The sequence below is a fragment of the Carcharhinus amblyrhynchos genome, unplaced genomic scaffold (assembly GCF_965287045.1).
Source record: "Carcharhinus amblyrhynchos unplaced genomic scaffold, sCarAmb.v2.hapA scaffold_65, whole genome shotgun sequence".
Lineage (NCBI taxonomy): Eukaryota > Metazoa > Chordata > Chondrichthyes > Carcharhiniformes > Carcharhinidae > Carcharhinus > Carcharhinus amblyrhynchos.
Genome location: NW_027649805.1, coordinates 59766 through 76743, shown reverse-complemented (window position 1 = coordinate 76743; position 16978 = coordinate 59766). Strand labels below are relative to the sequence as shown.

The window sequence follows — 16978 nt, the reverse complement described above, 5'->3', positions numbered from 1 at the left end:
TAGTGGTGTGCCGCAGGGCTCGGTACTGGGACCTCTTCTCTTTGTAGTGTATATAGATGATTTGGAAGAAGGAGTAGGTGGTGTGATTAGCAAATTTGCTGATGACACCAAGATGGCTGGATTGGCGGGCAGTGAGGAGCAGTGTCTGGCAATACAGCGGGATATTGATAGGGCAGATACGTGGCAAATGGAGTTTAATCCAGATAAATGTGAGGTGATGCATTTTGGCCGGAATAATGTAGGAGGGAGTTATATGGTAAAGGGTAAGCCCGTAAGGAGTATAGAATCGCAGCGAGACCTGGGGGTGCAAGTGCACAAGTCTTTGAAGGTGGCAGTGCAAGTGGAGAGTGTGGTGATGAAAGCCTATGGTATGTTAGCCTTTCTAGGAAGGGGTATAGAATATAAGAGCTGAAGTCTAATGTTGCAGTTGTACAGAACATTGGTTAGGCCGCATTTGGAGTACTGCGTCCAGTTCTGGTCGCCTTACTACCGGAAGGACGTGGAGACTCTGGAGAGAGTGCAGAGGAGGTTTACCAGGATGTTGCCTGGTATGGAAGGACTGGGGTATGAGGAAAAATTGAAGAAATTGGGGCTCTTTTCCCTTGAAAGACGACAACTGAGGGGGATCTAATAGAGGTATATAAGATTATGAAGCGTATAGATAGAGTAAACAGAGGTAAGCTATTTCCTATGATAGAGACACGTAGGACAAGGGGCCATGGGCTTAAGGTGAGGGGGGAGAGGTACAACACAGATATTAGAGGGAGGTTTTTCACACAGAGGGTAGTGGGGGTATGGAATACTCTGCCAAGTAAGGTGGTGGAGGCAAACATGCTAGAGTTGTTTAAGAGTAACTTAGACAGGCACATGAGTGGGATGGAGATGGGTGGATATAGGAGATCCTTTTAAATAAGGGTCATTAGCATTGGGGCGTCCCTGGTAAGGTAAATGGATATGGTATAATAATAATGTTTTTTTTTCCCTTTTCATTCACAGGTTTTAAGTCGGTCCGCCTCGTGTCCAACGAGGGGCATACATGCGATAGGTCGTACTGGGGCTGCTCTTGGTTGTTCGAGATTGGCCTAGTGCTTCATGTCGTTAGTGTGTGCCTAAACTGGACCAGATACTGGGCAAGACGACAGCTCAGTGACTATCGCTGATTGCTGTGCAGACACATGGATTTGGGCCGGTGTCTGTGGGAGTTTGCGCATTCTCCCCGTGCTTGTGTGGGTTTTCTCCAGGTGTTCCGGTTTCCTCCCACACCCCAAAGATGTGCTATTAGGCTGATTGGCAGGAATAAATTGTCCCGAAATCAGTTTCCCTCAATGTGGATAGCCATAAAACATTAGACAGGGGTCGTGGGTGGAGAGGGGGCCTGGTGGTGTTGAGATAGCGGCATGGGCTCGTTGGGCCGAAGGGCCTGTTTCCCGGGCTGTTTTTGTTCTTCGTTTTAGTGGTCCATTTTGGCAGGTCAAATGGGATGGAGGAGTTAGGACTGGAGGGTCTTAATGACATTACTGTTACTAGAGAGGCGGTGCTCGACAGACTGGAGGGGCTGATTGTGGACAAGTCCCCAGGACTGGATGGAATGCATCCGAGGGTTCTGAAAGAAATGGCGGAGGTGATAGTGGATGCCTTGGTGGTTATTTTCCAGACGTCGCTGGATTCCGGGGAAGTGCCGGAGGATTGGAAAACGGCTAATGTTACGCCGTTGTTTAAGAAGGGTGCCAGGCAAAAGGCGGGGAATTATAGGCCGGTTAGTTTAACGTCTGTGGTAGGTAAAATGTTAGAATCCGTCATTAAGGAGGAAATTGCGAGGCATCTTGAAGGGAATTGCTTGATAGAGCAGACGCAGCACGGTTTCGTTAAAGGGAAGTCGTGTCTGACAAATTTACTGGAGTTCTATGAGGATGTGTCTAGGGCGGTGGATAGAGGAGAGCCGGTGGATGTGGTCTTTCTGGATTTTCAGAAAGCGTTTGACAAAGTACCTAATGAGGTTATTGCAGAAGGTCGAGGGACATGGAGTTGGGGGTAGGGTGTTAGCGTGGATAGAGGATTGGTTGTCAAATAGGAGGCAGAGAGTGGGGGTCAACGAGTGCTATTCGGATTGGCGGATGGTGACTAGCGGAGTGCCCCAGGGGTCGGTGCTGGGGCCTCAGCTTTTTACCATTTATATAGATGATCTGGAGGAGGAAACCGAGTGCAGGGTGTCGAAATTTGCTGATGACACCAAGATTGGGGGAACGGCAAATTGTGCGGAGGGTGTGGAGAGTCTGCAGAAGGATCTAGATAGGCTGGGCGAATGGGCCAGGAAATGGCAAATGGAATTTAATGTTGGCAAGTGCGAGGTGGTCCACTTTGGTAGGAATAATGGTAGGAAGGACTATTTCTTATGTGGCGAAAAACTGCAGCAGGCAACGGTGCAGAGGGACCTTGGGGTCCTTGTGCATGAGTCGCAAAAACCCAGCCAGCAGGTGGTCAGGAAGGCGAATAGGATGCTGGCCTTCATAGCGAGGGGGATTGAATATAAAAGTAGGGAAGTCTTGCTGCGGCTGTATAGGGCATTGGTGAGGCCGCACTGGAGTACTGTGTGCAGTTTTGGGTGCCGTACTTATGCAAGGATATTTTGGCCTTGGAGGGAGTGCAGAGGAGGTTTACTAGGCTGATACCGGAGTTGAGGGGGTTGAGCTATGAGGAGAGGCTGAATAAACTAGGCTTGTACTCATTAGAGTTTAGAAGAATGAGGGGAGATCTCATTGAGACGTATAAGATGATGAATGGGATGGATAGGATAGAGGTGGAGAGACTCTTCCCGCTCAAAAAAGACAGTAGGACTCGGGGGCACAGCCTCAAGATAAAGGGGGGGCGGTTTAGAACGGGGTTGAGGAGGAACTTCTTCACTCAAAGGGTGGTGAATCTCTGGAATTCTCTGCCCGTTGAAGTGGTGGAGGCTGCCTCACTAAATATTTTTAAGATGCGGGTTGATGGGTTTTTGATAAGAGAGGGGATTAAGGGTTATGGGGAGAGGGCGGGAATGTGGAACTGAGCCACGACAGATCAGCCATGATCTTATTGAATGGCGGGGCAGGCTCGAAGGGATAGATGGCCTACTCCTGCTCCTATTTCTTATGTTCTTATTATATCAAGGGTAAGACTCTTAGCAGTGTAGAGGATCAGAAGGTCCTTGGGGTCCGGGTCCATAGGACTCTTAAATCGGCCTCGCAGGTAGCAGATGTGGTTAAGAAGGCGTATGGTGTATTGGCCTCCTTCAATCGAGGAGTTGAGTTTAGGAATTGAGACATAATGCTGCAGCTTTGTAAGACCCCTCTTGGAATACTGTGCTCAGTTCTGGTTGCCTCATGATAGGAGGGATGTGGAAGCTATAGAAAGGGTGCAGAGGAGATTTACAAAGATGTTGTCTGGATTGGGTGGCATGCCTTATGAAGATAGGTTGAGGGAGCTTCGTCTTCTCTCCTTAGACGAAGGCTGAGAGGCGACCTGATAGAGGTTTATAAAATGTTGAGAGGAGTAGATAGGGTGGATTCTCGGAGGCTATTTCCCAGGGCTGAAATGGTCACTATGAGAGGACACAGGTTTAAGGTGCTGGGGAGAAGGTACAGAGGAGATGTTAGAACATAGAACACTACAGCACAAACAGGCCCTTCGGCCCACGAGTTGCGCCGATCACATCAACACCTATCTATAACCCCCAATCCCATAAAACCCCATATACTCATCCAGAAGTCTTTTAAAAGACCCCAGCGAGTTTGCCTCCACCACCACTGATGGCAGCCGATTCCATTCACTCACTACCCTCTGAGTGAAAAACTTACCCCTAACGTCACTTCTGTACTTTCCTCCCCGCACCTTAAATCTGTGTCCTCTCATAGCGACCATTTCAACCCGGGGAAATAGCCTCTGAGAATCCACCCTATCCATTCCTCTCAACATTTTATAAACCTCTATGTTAGGGGTAAGTTTTTCACTCAGAGGGTGGTGGGTGAGTGGAATCAGCTGCCGTCGGTGGTGGTGGAGGCAAATTCGATAGGGTCTTTTAAGAGACTTCTGAATGAGTACATGACACTTAATAGGATTGTGGGTTATAGGTAAGCCTAGTAGGTAGGGATATCATCAGTGCAACTTGTGAGCCGAAGGGCCTGTTTGTGCTGTTTTTTTATGTTTTACCGTAGGAATTGCCAGTCTTTTCCTTCATTCTTACAGGAACATACTGCTCCTCGACTCACGATATCACATTTCTAAAAGCCTCTCATTTGACAGTTGTTCTTTTCACTTCAAACTATCCAATTGACCACTGCTTGATCCTGCCAAATGCCCCCAAAACTGGCCCTGCTCCAATTTAGGACTGTAACTGTGGAGCCACCATATAAGAACATAAGAAATAGGATCAGGAGTAGGCCATCTAGCCCTTCGAGCCTGCCCTGCCATTCAATAAGATCTTGGCTGATCTGTCGTGGCTCAGTTCCACATTCCCGCCCTCTCCCCATAACCCTTAATCCCCCCTCTTATCAAAAACCCATCAACCCACGTCTTAAAAATATTTAGCGAGGTAGCCTCCACCACTTCAACGGGCAGAGAATTCCAGAGATTTACCACCCTTTGAGTGAAGAAGTTCTTCCTCAACTCCGTTCTAAACTGCACCCCCCCCCCCCCCTATATCTTGAGGCTGTTCTCCCTAGTCCTACTGTCCTTTCTGAGCGGGAAGAGTCTCTCCAGCTCTATCCTATCCATCCCATTCATCATCTTATACGTCTCAATGAGATCTCCCCTCATTCTTCTAAACTCTAACGAGTACAAGCCTAGTTTATTCAGCCTCTCCTCATAGCTCAACCCCCTCAACCCCGGCTTCAGCCTAGTAAACCTCCTCTGCACTCCCTCCAAGGCCAAAATATCCTTGCATAAGTACGGCGACCAAAACTGCACACAGTACTCCAGCTGCGGCCTCACCAATGCCCTATACAGCTGCAGCAAGACCTCCCTACTTTTATATTCAATCCCCCTCGCTATGAAGGCCAGCATCCCATTCGCCTTCCTGACCACCTGCTGCACCTGCAAGGTGGGTTTTTGCAACTCATGCACAAGGACCCCAAGGTCCCTCTGCACTGTCGCCTGCTGCAGTTTTTCACCACGTAAGTAATAATCCTTCCTACTATTATTCCTACCAAAGTGGACCACCTCGCACTTGCCAACATTAAATTCCATTTGCCAGTTCCTGGCCCATTCGCCCAGCCTATCTAGATCCTTCTGTAGACTCTCCACACCCTCCGCACAATTTGCCGTTCCCCCAATCTTGGTGTCATCAGCAAATTTCAACACCATGCACTCGGTTCCCTGCTCCAGATCATCTATATAAATGGTAAATAGCTGAGGCCCCAGCACTGACCCCTGGGGCACTCCACTAGTCACCAACCGCCAATCCGAATAGCACCCATTAACCCCCACTCTCTGCCTCCTATTTGACAACCAATCCTCTATCCACGCTAATACCCTACCCCCAACTCCATGCCCCCTTACCTTCTGCAATTACCTCTTGTGAGGTACCTTGTCAAACGCCTTCTGAAAATCAAGAAAGACCATATCCACCGGCTCTCCTCTATCCACCGCCCTAGACACATCCTCATAGAACTCCAGTAAATTTGTCAGACACGACTTCCCCTTCACGAAACCGTGCTGCGTCTGCTCTATCAAGCAATTCCCCTCAAGGTCTTTTCCCATAATTGTTTTAAAATAAATAGTTTTAATATATCTGTTTTTATGCACTTTTCTGAAGAGTTTGTTGTGTGGCACTGTATCAAATGTTTTCTGAAAACCCACACCAACAGCATTACCGTCATCCACCTTTGTTACCCTATCAAAAACCTCCAGCAAGTTAGTGAAATACCATCTCCCCATAAAAAATAATCAACTCACTTTTCCATGTGGCAGAACAGTGGCTCTTTTAGAGAGTCATGCAGGCTCGATGGGCTGAACGGCCTCCTCCTGCACTGTAGGAGTTCTATGGTATTCAATCCTCAATAGTTGTGTCTTGAATCTTGCCCACCACTGATGTTAAACTGACTGGCCAGTAATTGCTGGGGCTATCTGTGCAACCTGTTTTAAACAAGGGTGTAACATTTGCAATTCTCCAGTCCTTTGGCTCCTCCCTGAGTCTGGAGAAGCTGGAAGGTTAGGGCCAATGTCCCTGCAATTTCCATTCTCACTTCCTTCAATATCCCTGGATCCATCTCATCTGATCCCAGTGCCTTGTATACCACAGTACCACTCCAGATGTGGTTTCACCAATCACTGCACAGTTCAAACATGATCTCCCAATTTAATGTTCATTTACCTTTGCAATAAACAACATTGTTCTATTCACTTTTTGCATTACTTGCTGTACCTGAATACTAACCTTTTATAGTTAACTAGGACACCTAGGTTTCTCATTTTTTTATTTATTTGTGGGACATGGGCGTTGCTGGCTGGCCAGCATTTATTACCTATTCCTAGTTTGCCCTTGTTCAGTCACATGCAGGCCAGACCAGATAAGGATTTCCTTCCCTAAAGGACATTAGTGAACCAGAATGGCTTTTTCCAATAATCGGCAATGGTTTCGTGGTCATCAGTAGATTCTAAATTCCAGATTTTTTTATTGAATTCAGATTCCACTGTCTGCCGTGGTGTGATTCGAACCTGGGTCCCCAGAGCATTAGCTGAGTTTCTGGGATAATATTCTAGTGGTAACACCACTGGGCCATTCCCTCCCCTATAGAGGTCTGCAATTTCTCATCATTGAGTTAATGAGCTTTTATACTTTTCCTGCCAAAATGGATAATTTCATATGCTCCCCATTATTCTGGGATCCACTCACTCAGTCTCTCCATGTTCCCCATTATTCTCAGATCCACTCAGTCTCTCTGTGTCCATTTGTAGTCTCCTTACGTCCTCACAATTTCCTTTGCTATCTTTATCATCAGTAAGAGCAACAACCGTCGATTCGGTTCCTTCATCAAAGTCACTTATTATCAATTGTAAAAAGTTGCGGCCCCAGCAGTCATCCCATTTGTGCCAGTTCTATTTCTTAACTGTTCTATTTCCCTCAACAGACAGTCAGCCCAGACAGTCGCTATGTTATTACAGCCGATCGTGATGAGAAGATTCGAGTCAGTCTGCTGGAGCAGCCATACATCATCCAAGCTTTTTGTCTGGGACATCGCGAGTATGTTCACAGTCTCTCTATAACTGTTCCGATTAGAACATAGAACACTACAGCACAAACAGGCCCTTTGGCCCACAAGTTGCACCGATCATATCCATACATATCAGGCCATAGACCTATCTATAACTCCCAATCCCATTAAATCCCATGTACTCATCCAGAGGCTTTTAAAAGACCCCAGCGAGTTCGCCTCTACCACCACCAACGGCAGCCGATTCCACTCACTCACCACCCTCTGAGTGAAAAACTTACCCCTAACATCTCCTCTGTACTTGCTTCCCAGCACCTTAAACCTGTGTCCTCTCATAGTGACCATTTTAGCCCTGGGAAATAGCCTCCGAGAATCCACCCTATCTATTCCTCTCAACATTTTATAAACCTCTATCAGGTCGCCTCTCAACCTTCGTCTCTCCAGGGAGAAGAGACCTAGCTCCCTCAACCTATCTTCATAAGGAATGCCTCCCAATCCAGGCAACATCCTTGTAAATCTCCTCTGCACCCTCTCAATAGCTTCCACATCCTTCCTGTAGTGAGGCGACCAGAACTGCACACAGCACTCCAAGTGGGGTCTGACAAGGGTCTTATAAAGTTGCAGCATTATCCCCCGACTCCTAAACTCAATCCCTCAATTAATGAAGGCCAGTACACCATATGCCTTCTTGACCACATCCTCCACCTGCAAGGCCGATTTAAGAGTCCTATGGACCTGGACCCCAAGATCCTTCTGCTCCTCAACCCAGCTAAGACTCCTACCCTTGATATTGTATTCCTTCATCCCATTGGACCTGCCAAAATGGACCACTACACAGTTATCCACGTTGAAGTCTATCTGCCACTTCTCCGCCCAGTCTTGCATCCTATCTATGTCACGCTGCAACTTCTGATATCCCTCCAGACTATCCACAACACCACCAACCTTTGTGTTGTCGGCGAACTTACTAACCCATTCCTCCACTTCCTCATCTAGGTCGTTTGTGAAAATGACAAACAGCAAGAGTCCTAGAACAGATCCCTGGGGCACTCCACTGGTGACCGATCTCCATGCAGAAAAAGACCCATCCACAACCACTCTCTGTCTTCTGCAGGCAAGCCACTTCTGGATCCACAAGGCCAAAGCCCCTTGGATTCCATGCCCTCTCACCTTCTCAAGAAGTCTTGCATGGGGAACCTTACCAAACGCCTTGCTGAAGTCCATATAAACCACATCCACCGCTCTTCCTTCATCAATGTGTTCAGTCACATTTTCAAAGAACTCAACTAGACTCATAAGGCACAACCTGCCCTTGACAAAGCCATGCTGAGTATTTCTGATCATACTAAACTTCGCTAAATGTTCATAAATCCTGTCCCTCAGAATCCTCTCCATCAACTTACCAACCACTGAGGTCTGACTCACCGGTCTGTAATTTCCCGGGCTATCCATGTTCCCTTTCTTGAAAATAGGAACCACACCCGCAATCCTCCGGAACCTCTCCCGTCTCCATCGACAATGCAAAGATCATCGCCAGGGGCTCTGCAATCACTTCCCTCACCTCCCACAGTAACCTGGGGTACATCCCATCCGGTCCCGGCGACTTATCTAGACAGAATTTAAAAGTTCCAACACATCCTCTTCTTTAACATCCACATACTCAATCTTTTTAGTCTGCTGCAAATCTGGAGTACAACCTCCCAGATCACTTTCCACCGTGAATACCGAGGCAAAGTACTCATTAAGCACCTCTGCCATTTCTTCCGGTTCCACACAGACTTTTCCCCCTTCACCTTTTATAGGTCCTTATAAAAGGTTAGCGTGGAGGGTCTGAAGCTGCTGGGCTGGGATCTTTGAGCGAGCCCCCCAGATGTTCCAGGGATCTCGGAACTTATTTCTACTCCCAAACTATTCCATTCTGAATCCTTTAATTTTCATGTTGCCGACAAATTTCCCTTATCCCAAACCCATCCGCTCTATCTGTCTGGATGCTCTGACTCGCACTCTGTTTCTGCACTAGAGGCTGCTGGAGGAGGAGGTGGTGGAAGCAGGCATATTAGCAACATTTAAGAGGCATCTGGATGGGTACATGGATAGGGAGGGAATAGAGGGATACGGACCGAGTAAGGGCGGAAGGGTTTATTTTAGTTTGGTTAGAGCATCATGGTCGGTGCAGGCTTGGAGGGCTGAAGGGCCTGTTCCTGTGCTGTATTTTTCTTTGTTTATAGAATCATAGATTTCCTACAGTACAGAAGGAGGCCATTCGGCCCATTGAGTCTGTGCTAACCACAATCCCACTCAGCCCTATCCCCACAGATTCAGCCTGCAAATCCCCCTGACATTAGGGGCAATTTAGCTTAGCCAATCAACCTAACCTGGATGTTTTTATTATGAGGGGTTGGAGGTCAACATGGGGGTCGGTGTGCAGGTCGGTCAGGTGTCAGGCTGGGAGTCAAGCTCAGGGTTGGGGGTCAGCACAGACCAGCTCAACATGCTGTGCTGTATAGCTGATCGGAATGGCTGTAGCTGAGAGTTTGTACAATTGTTGGGGAAAGGTTGTATTTCCTTGGATGGTGTCAGGGAATTGGAATGGTGACACGATCTGTGTGTGCTTTCTGTGAGAACATTCTTGCAGCTTGGGGCTGTTTAAGGGATCATCGCAATGGACAATTTGTTGATTTGGTTTTGTGCTAATATTTGAATTACGTGTAATAGACTCCAGATCTGGCAAGCTTGCTATTATTAGTTGTGGCACTGAGTATAAGAACAAAGAGGTAATGTTGGAGCATACAGAGTGTTGGTTAGGCTGGAATACTCTGTGCAGTTCTGGTTACCTCACTATAGGAAGGATGTGATTCACTGGAGTAGATACAGAGGAGATTCACCAGGATGCTCCCTGGGATGGAGCATTTGGGCTATAAAGAGAGACTGAATAGGCTTAGATTGATTTCTTTAGCACAGAGAAGGCTGAGGGGCCATGATTGAGGTGTACAAGATTATGGGGGATATGGACAGGCTGAATAGGAAGCAGCTGTTCCTCTTGGTTGAGGGGATCAATCATGAGACGCACAGTTTTGGAGTCAGGGATAGGAGACTCAGAGGGGATTTGAGAAGAAAATTCATTCTGAGGGTTGTGAGAATCTGGAATGCACTGCCTGGACAGGTAGTGGAGGCAGGAAAGCTTACAACCTTTAAAAATATTTGAACGATCACTTAAAACATCAAAATATTCAGGGATACAGAACAAGTGCTGGAACATAGGGTTAGTGCACCTTTAGTGGCAGTTATTATCATTACAGACTCGATGGGCCGAAGGGCCTTTTCTGCATTGTGTGATTCTATGGATTGGGGATTGTACAAACTCAGTGTCGCAGGCCCAATGAATTAAGAATAAACTTTTAAATATAGGGTTTATTGAAATAGTGTCCCGGTTGGCCAGTTTTAAACACGGGGAGATTCCTGGCCAGGTACAGAGTCTTAATGAAGCAAAATGTTTCTCTCTCCACAGGTTTGTTAGTGAACTTTCTATTCCTCTGAATCATCCACATCTGCTTGTGTCTGGCTCTGGGGTAGGTAATGAATTCCTCTTTCTGGAACATGTAACAGCATCTCTCTGCACAGTGCTGGGAGTATCAGCTAGGCTGATGTGCTCAAATCTCTGGTGTGGGATATGAACCCCAAACCTTCTGACTGAGACCAGTGGCCTTAACTCCCTGAGGCAGGGATGGCACCTCATGTTACTGTAAAAGACTGATTCCATCATTTAAGGGGAATGGGTTGCCGGCACACAGGTGAGTGCTCCGCCTTGAACAGCAGTGCCCCGGGACATGTGCTGAAATCAATTTGGTTCCTATTCCTTTAAGTATTGGACACAACGTATATGACATCAAATGTAACTGATTTCCAGTTTGGAGAAATGGGTTCTGAAAGGTGAATCTGGAGTGAAGGCAAGTGAAAGCAGGGGTATGTATTAAACACGTGTAGGAATAAAGCAAAATGCAAGCTGAGCGCAGATGAACGGGTTGTAGAAGGGGGTGAAAGTCTGGGTTTTAAACACAGATGTGGAGATGCTGGCGTTGGACAGGGATAAACACAGTAAGAAGTCTCACAACACCAGGTTAAAGTCCAATAGGTTTATTTGAGTCAACTCACCTGATGAAGGGGCAAACTCCAAAAGCTTGTGGGTTTACTATCAAATAAACTGGTGTTGTGAGACTGCTTACTGTTTTAAACACAGACACGGAGCAGTGAGAGTACATTCTGAAAAGGTGAGTGAGGGTCTGGGGGAGCAGCGAATACCGAACAATTCTTGCTGGTTAGTTAATCAGTAGGTAGGGAAACATACAAGGGGCGGCACGGCACAGTGGTTAGCACTGCTGCCTCATAGCGCCGGGGACCCAGGTTCAATCCCAGCCTTGGGCTGCATGAAGTCTGCACATTCTCCTTATATCTGCGTGGGTTTCCTCTGGGTGCTCCAGTTTTCTCCCATAACCCAAAGATGTGCGGGTTAGGTTGATTGGCCATGCTAAATTGTTCATTAGTGTCAGGAGGATTAGCTGGGTAAATACATGGGGTTACGGGGATAGGGCATGGGTGGGATTGTTATCAGTGCAGTCTCGATGGGCCAAATGGCCTCTTTCTGCACTGTAGGAATTCAATTATTCTATAACATGGAGAATTTTTACTGGTTAGTGGAGCAGGGACACAGACCGACACAGAAGACTTTGTCTGTTTAGCTAATTGGTCACTGATTGGGGCCCAGAATGAGGTTAATCACTGGTTAGTGTCTTGGTAACTAGGTACACACATTGAGGTTTATTGGTGGGAATTTGGTTCAGTGTTTCCATGGGAATTTTGTGGGTGATTGGAGCAGGGTCTGTACACTGAGACTATCAGAAACGGAGGCACTGACATCCTTTCGAGGAAGTGGTGTGTGAGAGAGCCCTGGGCGGGCTTTTTGTTGATATTAGTTTGGATGTTGTTAGACTGTCTAATTTCCAATCCGCAGGATGGGACCGTCAGGTTGTGGGAATATGAAAATGGAAAGCAGCTTCACTGCCTGGAACTGAGTGACCTACAGCCGTGCGAGACTCCAAAGGTAAGAACTGTCTCCTGCCTGAACCTTCCTCCACCCTCCCTGACTGCAATCTTACCCTCACCCCACAGACCATCTGTCTGGCCCAGGTGACCCGGTCTTATCAAATGTACCCGCATCCCCCTCAACCCCCTTGACTGGGAACAGTATGAGATTAAGCCAGTCTGTTCAGCCTCAGCATCACTCTGCCCAGCTATCAACTTCTAATTTTATATTTGTGGCACTGGTTAACCTCTGCCCAATGTCCACCTCAGTAACATCACAATTTCATCCCCTATCTCCACCCATCTGTTGCTGAAACCCTCGCTGCCTCAAGCCGTGGTTTTTCCAACATTCCACTTTCCACAAACTGGAGATCATCCCAACCTCTGCAGCCTGTCTACTGACCCACACTAGCCCCCACTGCCCCCCAATCCCTGTGCTCACTGACCCACACTACCATCCCCCCCAACCAAAAAAAACAAATGTGATGTGAGCAAAACCTTTTTCACACATCAAGTGGTTGGGGTCTGGAATGTTCTGTCTGGAAGTGTGGAGGCGGGCCCCAGAGGACATTAGATGATTATTTGAATGGAAACGATGCGCAGGGGACGGGGAAAAGGCAGAAGAATGACACTAAGTTATGATGCTGATCTGAAGAGCCAGCGCAGACATGATGGGCCAAATGGCCTTTTCCTGCACCATAATAATCCTGTGAATTCTCTTTTAGGTCACTCCTTAAAAATGACCTTTTTAACAAGGCTTTTTTTGTTGACCAAATGGCTGAGTGCTTTATTGTATTTACTAATGCTGCTGTGAATCTGTTTGCGTCATGTGTGGTAGGTGCTGTGTAAATATCAGCTGTTGTTGTGATTAGGGGAATGGCCATTGCTGGACATTGTAATTCAAGCACGAACCTCTTATGTGTATTGCAGACCCGATGTGCTGTCATACGGCTAGTCCATTGCAGAGGGGCAGATTTCTTTGCTGTTCTGTGTGACAGGTAAGTTTCGCTGCAGAATGACTCCCCTGAATCCTGGCAATAGCCTATCCATACCAGCTGGGGCAGCTTCAGTTAACCATTCTGCTACCGCTTGTTAGATTGCAGCTCTGTAGAAACTGCTCCAATCTTCCAATCCAACAGGCACAGAATTTACCATCTACTCAGGACAAGGCAGCTCATCTGGGGTGTGGAAAACTCCCAATATATTACAGTCTTCGGAGTCAGATTTACTCTATCTAACCGCGTGCTGTACCTGTCCTGGGAGTGTTTGATGGGGGGACAGTGTAGAGGGATCTTTACTCTGTATCTAACCACGTGCTGTACCTGTCCTGGGAGTGTTTGATGGGGGACAGTGTAGAGGGAGCTTTACTCTGTATCTAACCCCGTGTTGTACCTGTCCTGGGAGTGTTTGATGGGGGACAGTGTAGAGGGAGCTTTACTCTGTATCTAACCCCGTGCTGTACCTGTCCTGGGAGTGTTTGATGGGGGACAGTGTAGAGGGAGCTTTACTCTGTATCTAACCCCGTGCTGTACCTGTCCTGGGAGTGTTTGATGGGGGACAGTGTAGAGGGAGCTTTACTCTGTGCTCTATGGTGTTGGGACAATGGGGATGATGTCGGGAAAGGTTTTCTGTGTTGTTGCACTGAGAGTGAAACCCCGATCATTCAGTTTCTCCGCAGTATATATCGTTGAGCTGGATGTGAAATCTGGCCGATTGATTTATCGGCACACGTTGCCAATGAAACAGCGAGTGTGGGACATGGCATTCGATGACTCTGGGGGCCTCTGGGTTCTGACTGGCGACATGGCTGTTCTGTACCAGCTACAGGAAGGGGCCTGGCAGGTGAGTAGGGAGAGATTTGGTGTTGCTGCTCTTAATCATCAACAATGGGGCCTGGATCAGAGGTCAGTGACTGCTTGAAGCTTAGACAATTCTTACAGGACGTGACAGGATGGATGGGGGGAGGAAGTTTCCCTGGGCTGGGCTCTGGAACTGGGGGGGGTTGGGTAGCGAGCAAGGCTGGAAAGGGACTGGGATCAGAGGCTGGGTGAGTATGAGGGGGGAATGTGTTTGAGTGAGTTGGGTGGGAGGGACAGTGAGTTTGGGAAGATAAGAATTCTCCCAATCTGACACTAAAGTAGCAGCTACTCCGAGTGTGACTATGGCAACAGGTTTGGAAATGTTCAAAAGTTAACATTTGGGAAGAGGAGTTTTGGACTGAAGCAATCCCAGTGAGCTCACTGAGTGTGGCACTGATCCGGAGACACAGGAATTTGGGAAATTGCTTGGAGATGTTGTAGTTTACCTGTTGCTCAGACAGCCAATCCCACAGCAACATTCTGAAATCTTTGTGAACATGAGCTTCCGTCATCTCTCCAATAGGAAATTCCGGATCATCCTGATCACATCAGAATCAAAGACGTCATCTGTGCCAATTGGCCAGTATTCCAAGGTAAGTAAATTTACCCCAGTGAGAGTCAGTGTGTGTGTGGGACCCGTACCCCAGTGAGAGCCAGTGTGTGTGGGGGACCCGTACCCCAGTGAGAGCCAGTGTGTGTGGGGGACCCGTACCCCAGTGAGAGTCAGTGTGTGTGGGGGACCCGTACCCCAGTGAGAGTCAGTGTGTGTGTGGGACCCATACCCCAGTGAGAGCCAGTGTGTGTGTGGGACCCGTACCCCAGTGAGAGTCAGTGTGTGTGTGGGACCCGTACCCCAGTGAGAGTCAGTGTGTGTGGGACTCGTACCCCAGTGAGAGTCAGTGTGTGTGGGACCCGTACCCCAGTGAGAGCCAGTGTGTGTGTGGGACCCGTACCCCAGTGAGAGCCAGTGTGTGTGTGGGACCCGTACCCCAGTGAGAGCCAGTGTGTGTGTGGGACCCGTACCCCAGTGAGAGCCAGTGTGTGTGTGGGACCCGTACCCCAGTGAGAGCCAGTGTGTGTGTGGGACCCGTACCCCAGTGAGAGTCAGTGTGTGTGTGGGACCCGTACCCCAGTGAGAGTCAGTGTGTGTGTGGGACCCGTACCCCAGTGAGAGTCAGTGTGTGTGTGGGACCCGTACCCCAGTGAGAGTCAGTGTGTGTGGGACCCGTACCCCAGTGAGAGTCGGTGTGTGTGTGGGACCTGTACCCCAGTGAGAGTCAGGGTGTGTGTGGGACCCGTACCCCAGTGAGAGTCAGGGTGTGTGTGGGACCCGTACCCCAGTGAGAGTCAGGGTGTGTGGGACCCGTACCCCAGTGAGAGTCAGGGTGTGTGGGACCCGTACCCCTGTAAGAGTCAGTGATTTTAATCTTAGTATCATTGGGGAAGGTACCTTCAGCTGCCTGAGCCCTGTAAAGAGTTATTTATTGATCTAGAAGCCCCTCAATTAGTTTACAGTCGGTATTTGTTATTCCAGATATTAACCACATAATCTTCCTATTCAGTTCTGATTTCTATCTGTTGTTTATTTCTCTGGCAGGTTCAACCACTGGAATTAGCTACAATAATCTGTACAAAATGAGTGTCGATAACATGAGTGAATATCAACTGAAGAAACAGCAGAGAATTGATCAGAGGCAGAAGAAAAGGAAACCGGAGGCTCTGGAGCTGGGTGGAGACAGCAAAAGGTTGTTGATGGAGAAAGCTGTGCTGTGATGCTGTACACCCTGACTCTGCGCAGTGACTGCACTGATCTTTCAGGTTCCTTTCTGGGATGTTGGGTGAAGCAGCATAGCTGCAGGCTGGAGAGCTACATGTGTGAACAGCTTGCTGTTCACGGGAGGTGTCCACAGTGGCTGTACCAGCTTGATGGAGAGTTTGAAGGGGCAGTGGGGAGTGGATCGGAAAAGCTGGAAAGATCAACAAAGTGTTCAGAATCGGTGGATAGAATGAACAGCTGTTGATTAGGCTGCTTCCTGATTGTGAGGAGGTCATTCCACCCTCAGCCCTGTTCCATCAGTCAATGAGAATGTGTCTGCTCTCTGCCTACTCATTGCCCCGATATCCATTAATACACCTGGCCAGCAAAAATCTATTCAACTCTGATTTAGTTACTAATTCAGTTTGTGATTTCCCTCAATCTTGGTAGATCCGGGCTGGATTTTAGCTGTTATCGTGTTGTCTGGATTTCAGTCAGTCTCTGGGTGGGTGTGGGGACATCAGCCTCTCGCTGTCTGGGAGGGAGGGAGAGGGAAGGTACGTCGGGGAAGGTGAGGGGGCATTGACCGCCCTCTAAGGGAGGGAGGGGGAGGCAGCAGTTGACAGGAATTTGCTGATTGGAATCTTTTTAGTTACATTGCTTTCAGCCAACCGTACAGATTTGAATAAAGCAACAGTCTGCTCTGGGTCTGCTCCAGAACAACAGTGAGCACTTTGTTATTTGACAATTTAATGTGATGTCTGGGGGTTCTCGGGCAGAAAAATTTCCTCTGATGTGAGCAGCAAATGTCACTCGCTTTGGCAGCACATATTCTAAATTTAGAATGACACAGGGGAGATTAGGAGCAAGTGCCCGAGTCTGAGTTCCAGCTTCATTTGGAAATGAAACTTCTTCAAGTCAACTTTTCACAATTTGAAGATGTGGAACCTTGGAAATGTTTGGAATAAAACAGGAATGCAAAGTCATTGGAAAACGGCAATCATCTCTAATCTGCGGGGCTTTCAGTCATTGCTGGGGATTCAGAGGAAAGACTGCTCTTTATTCTCCAGCCTGAGAGAGAACTCCTCGCCCGGGGA

General features: G+C 48.0%; 1 protein-coding gene across 2 annotated transcripts in view; it reads left to right on the top strand.

The window, feature by feature from the left end:
• wdr4 (WD repeat domain 4) overlaps positions 1–16978 on the top strand; it is a 24259-nt gene extending 7281 nt beyond the window's left edge. For both annotated transcript variants that reach the window (XM_080182555.1, XM_080182554.1), the window contains 7 exons: positions 7104–7216; positions 10696–10756; positions 12196–12285; positions 13197–13264; positions 13934–14108; positions 14649–14718; positions 15723–16978. In XM_080182555.1, coding sequence (XP_080038681.1) covers positions 7104–7216; positions 10696–10756; positions 12196–12285; positions 13197–13264; positions 13934–14108; positions 14649–14718; positions 15723–15898 — 753 coding nt within the window. In that variant the 3' untranslated portion in view covers positions 15899–16978. The remainder of the gene's footprint in view (positions 1–7103; positions 7217–10695; positions 10757–12195; positions 12286–13196; positions 13265–13933; positions 14109–14648; positions 14719–15722) is intronic.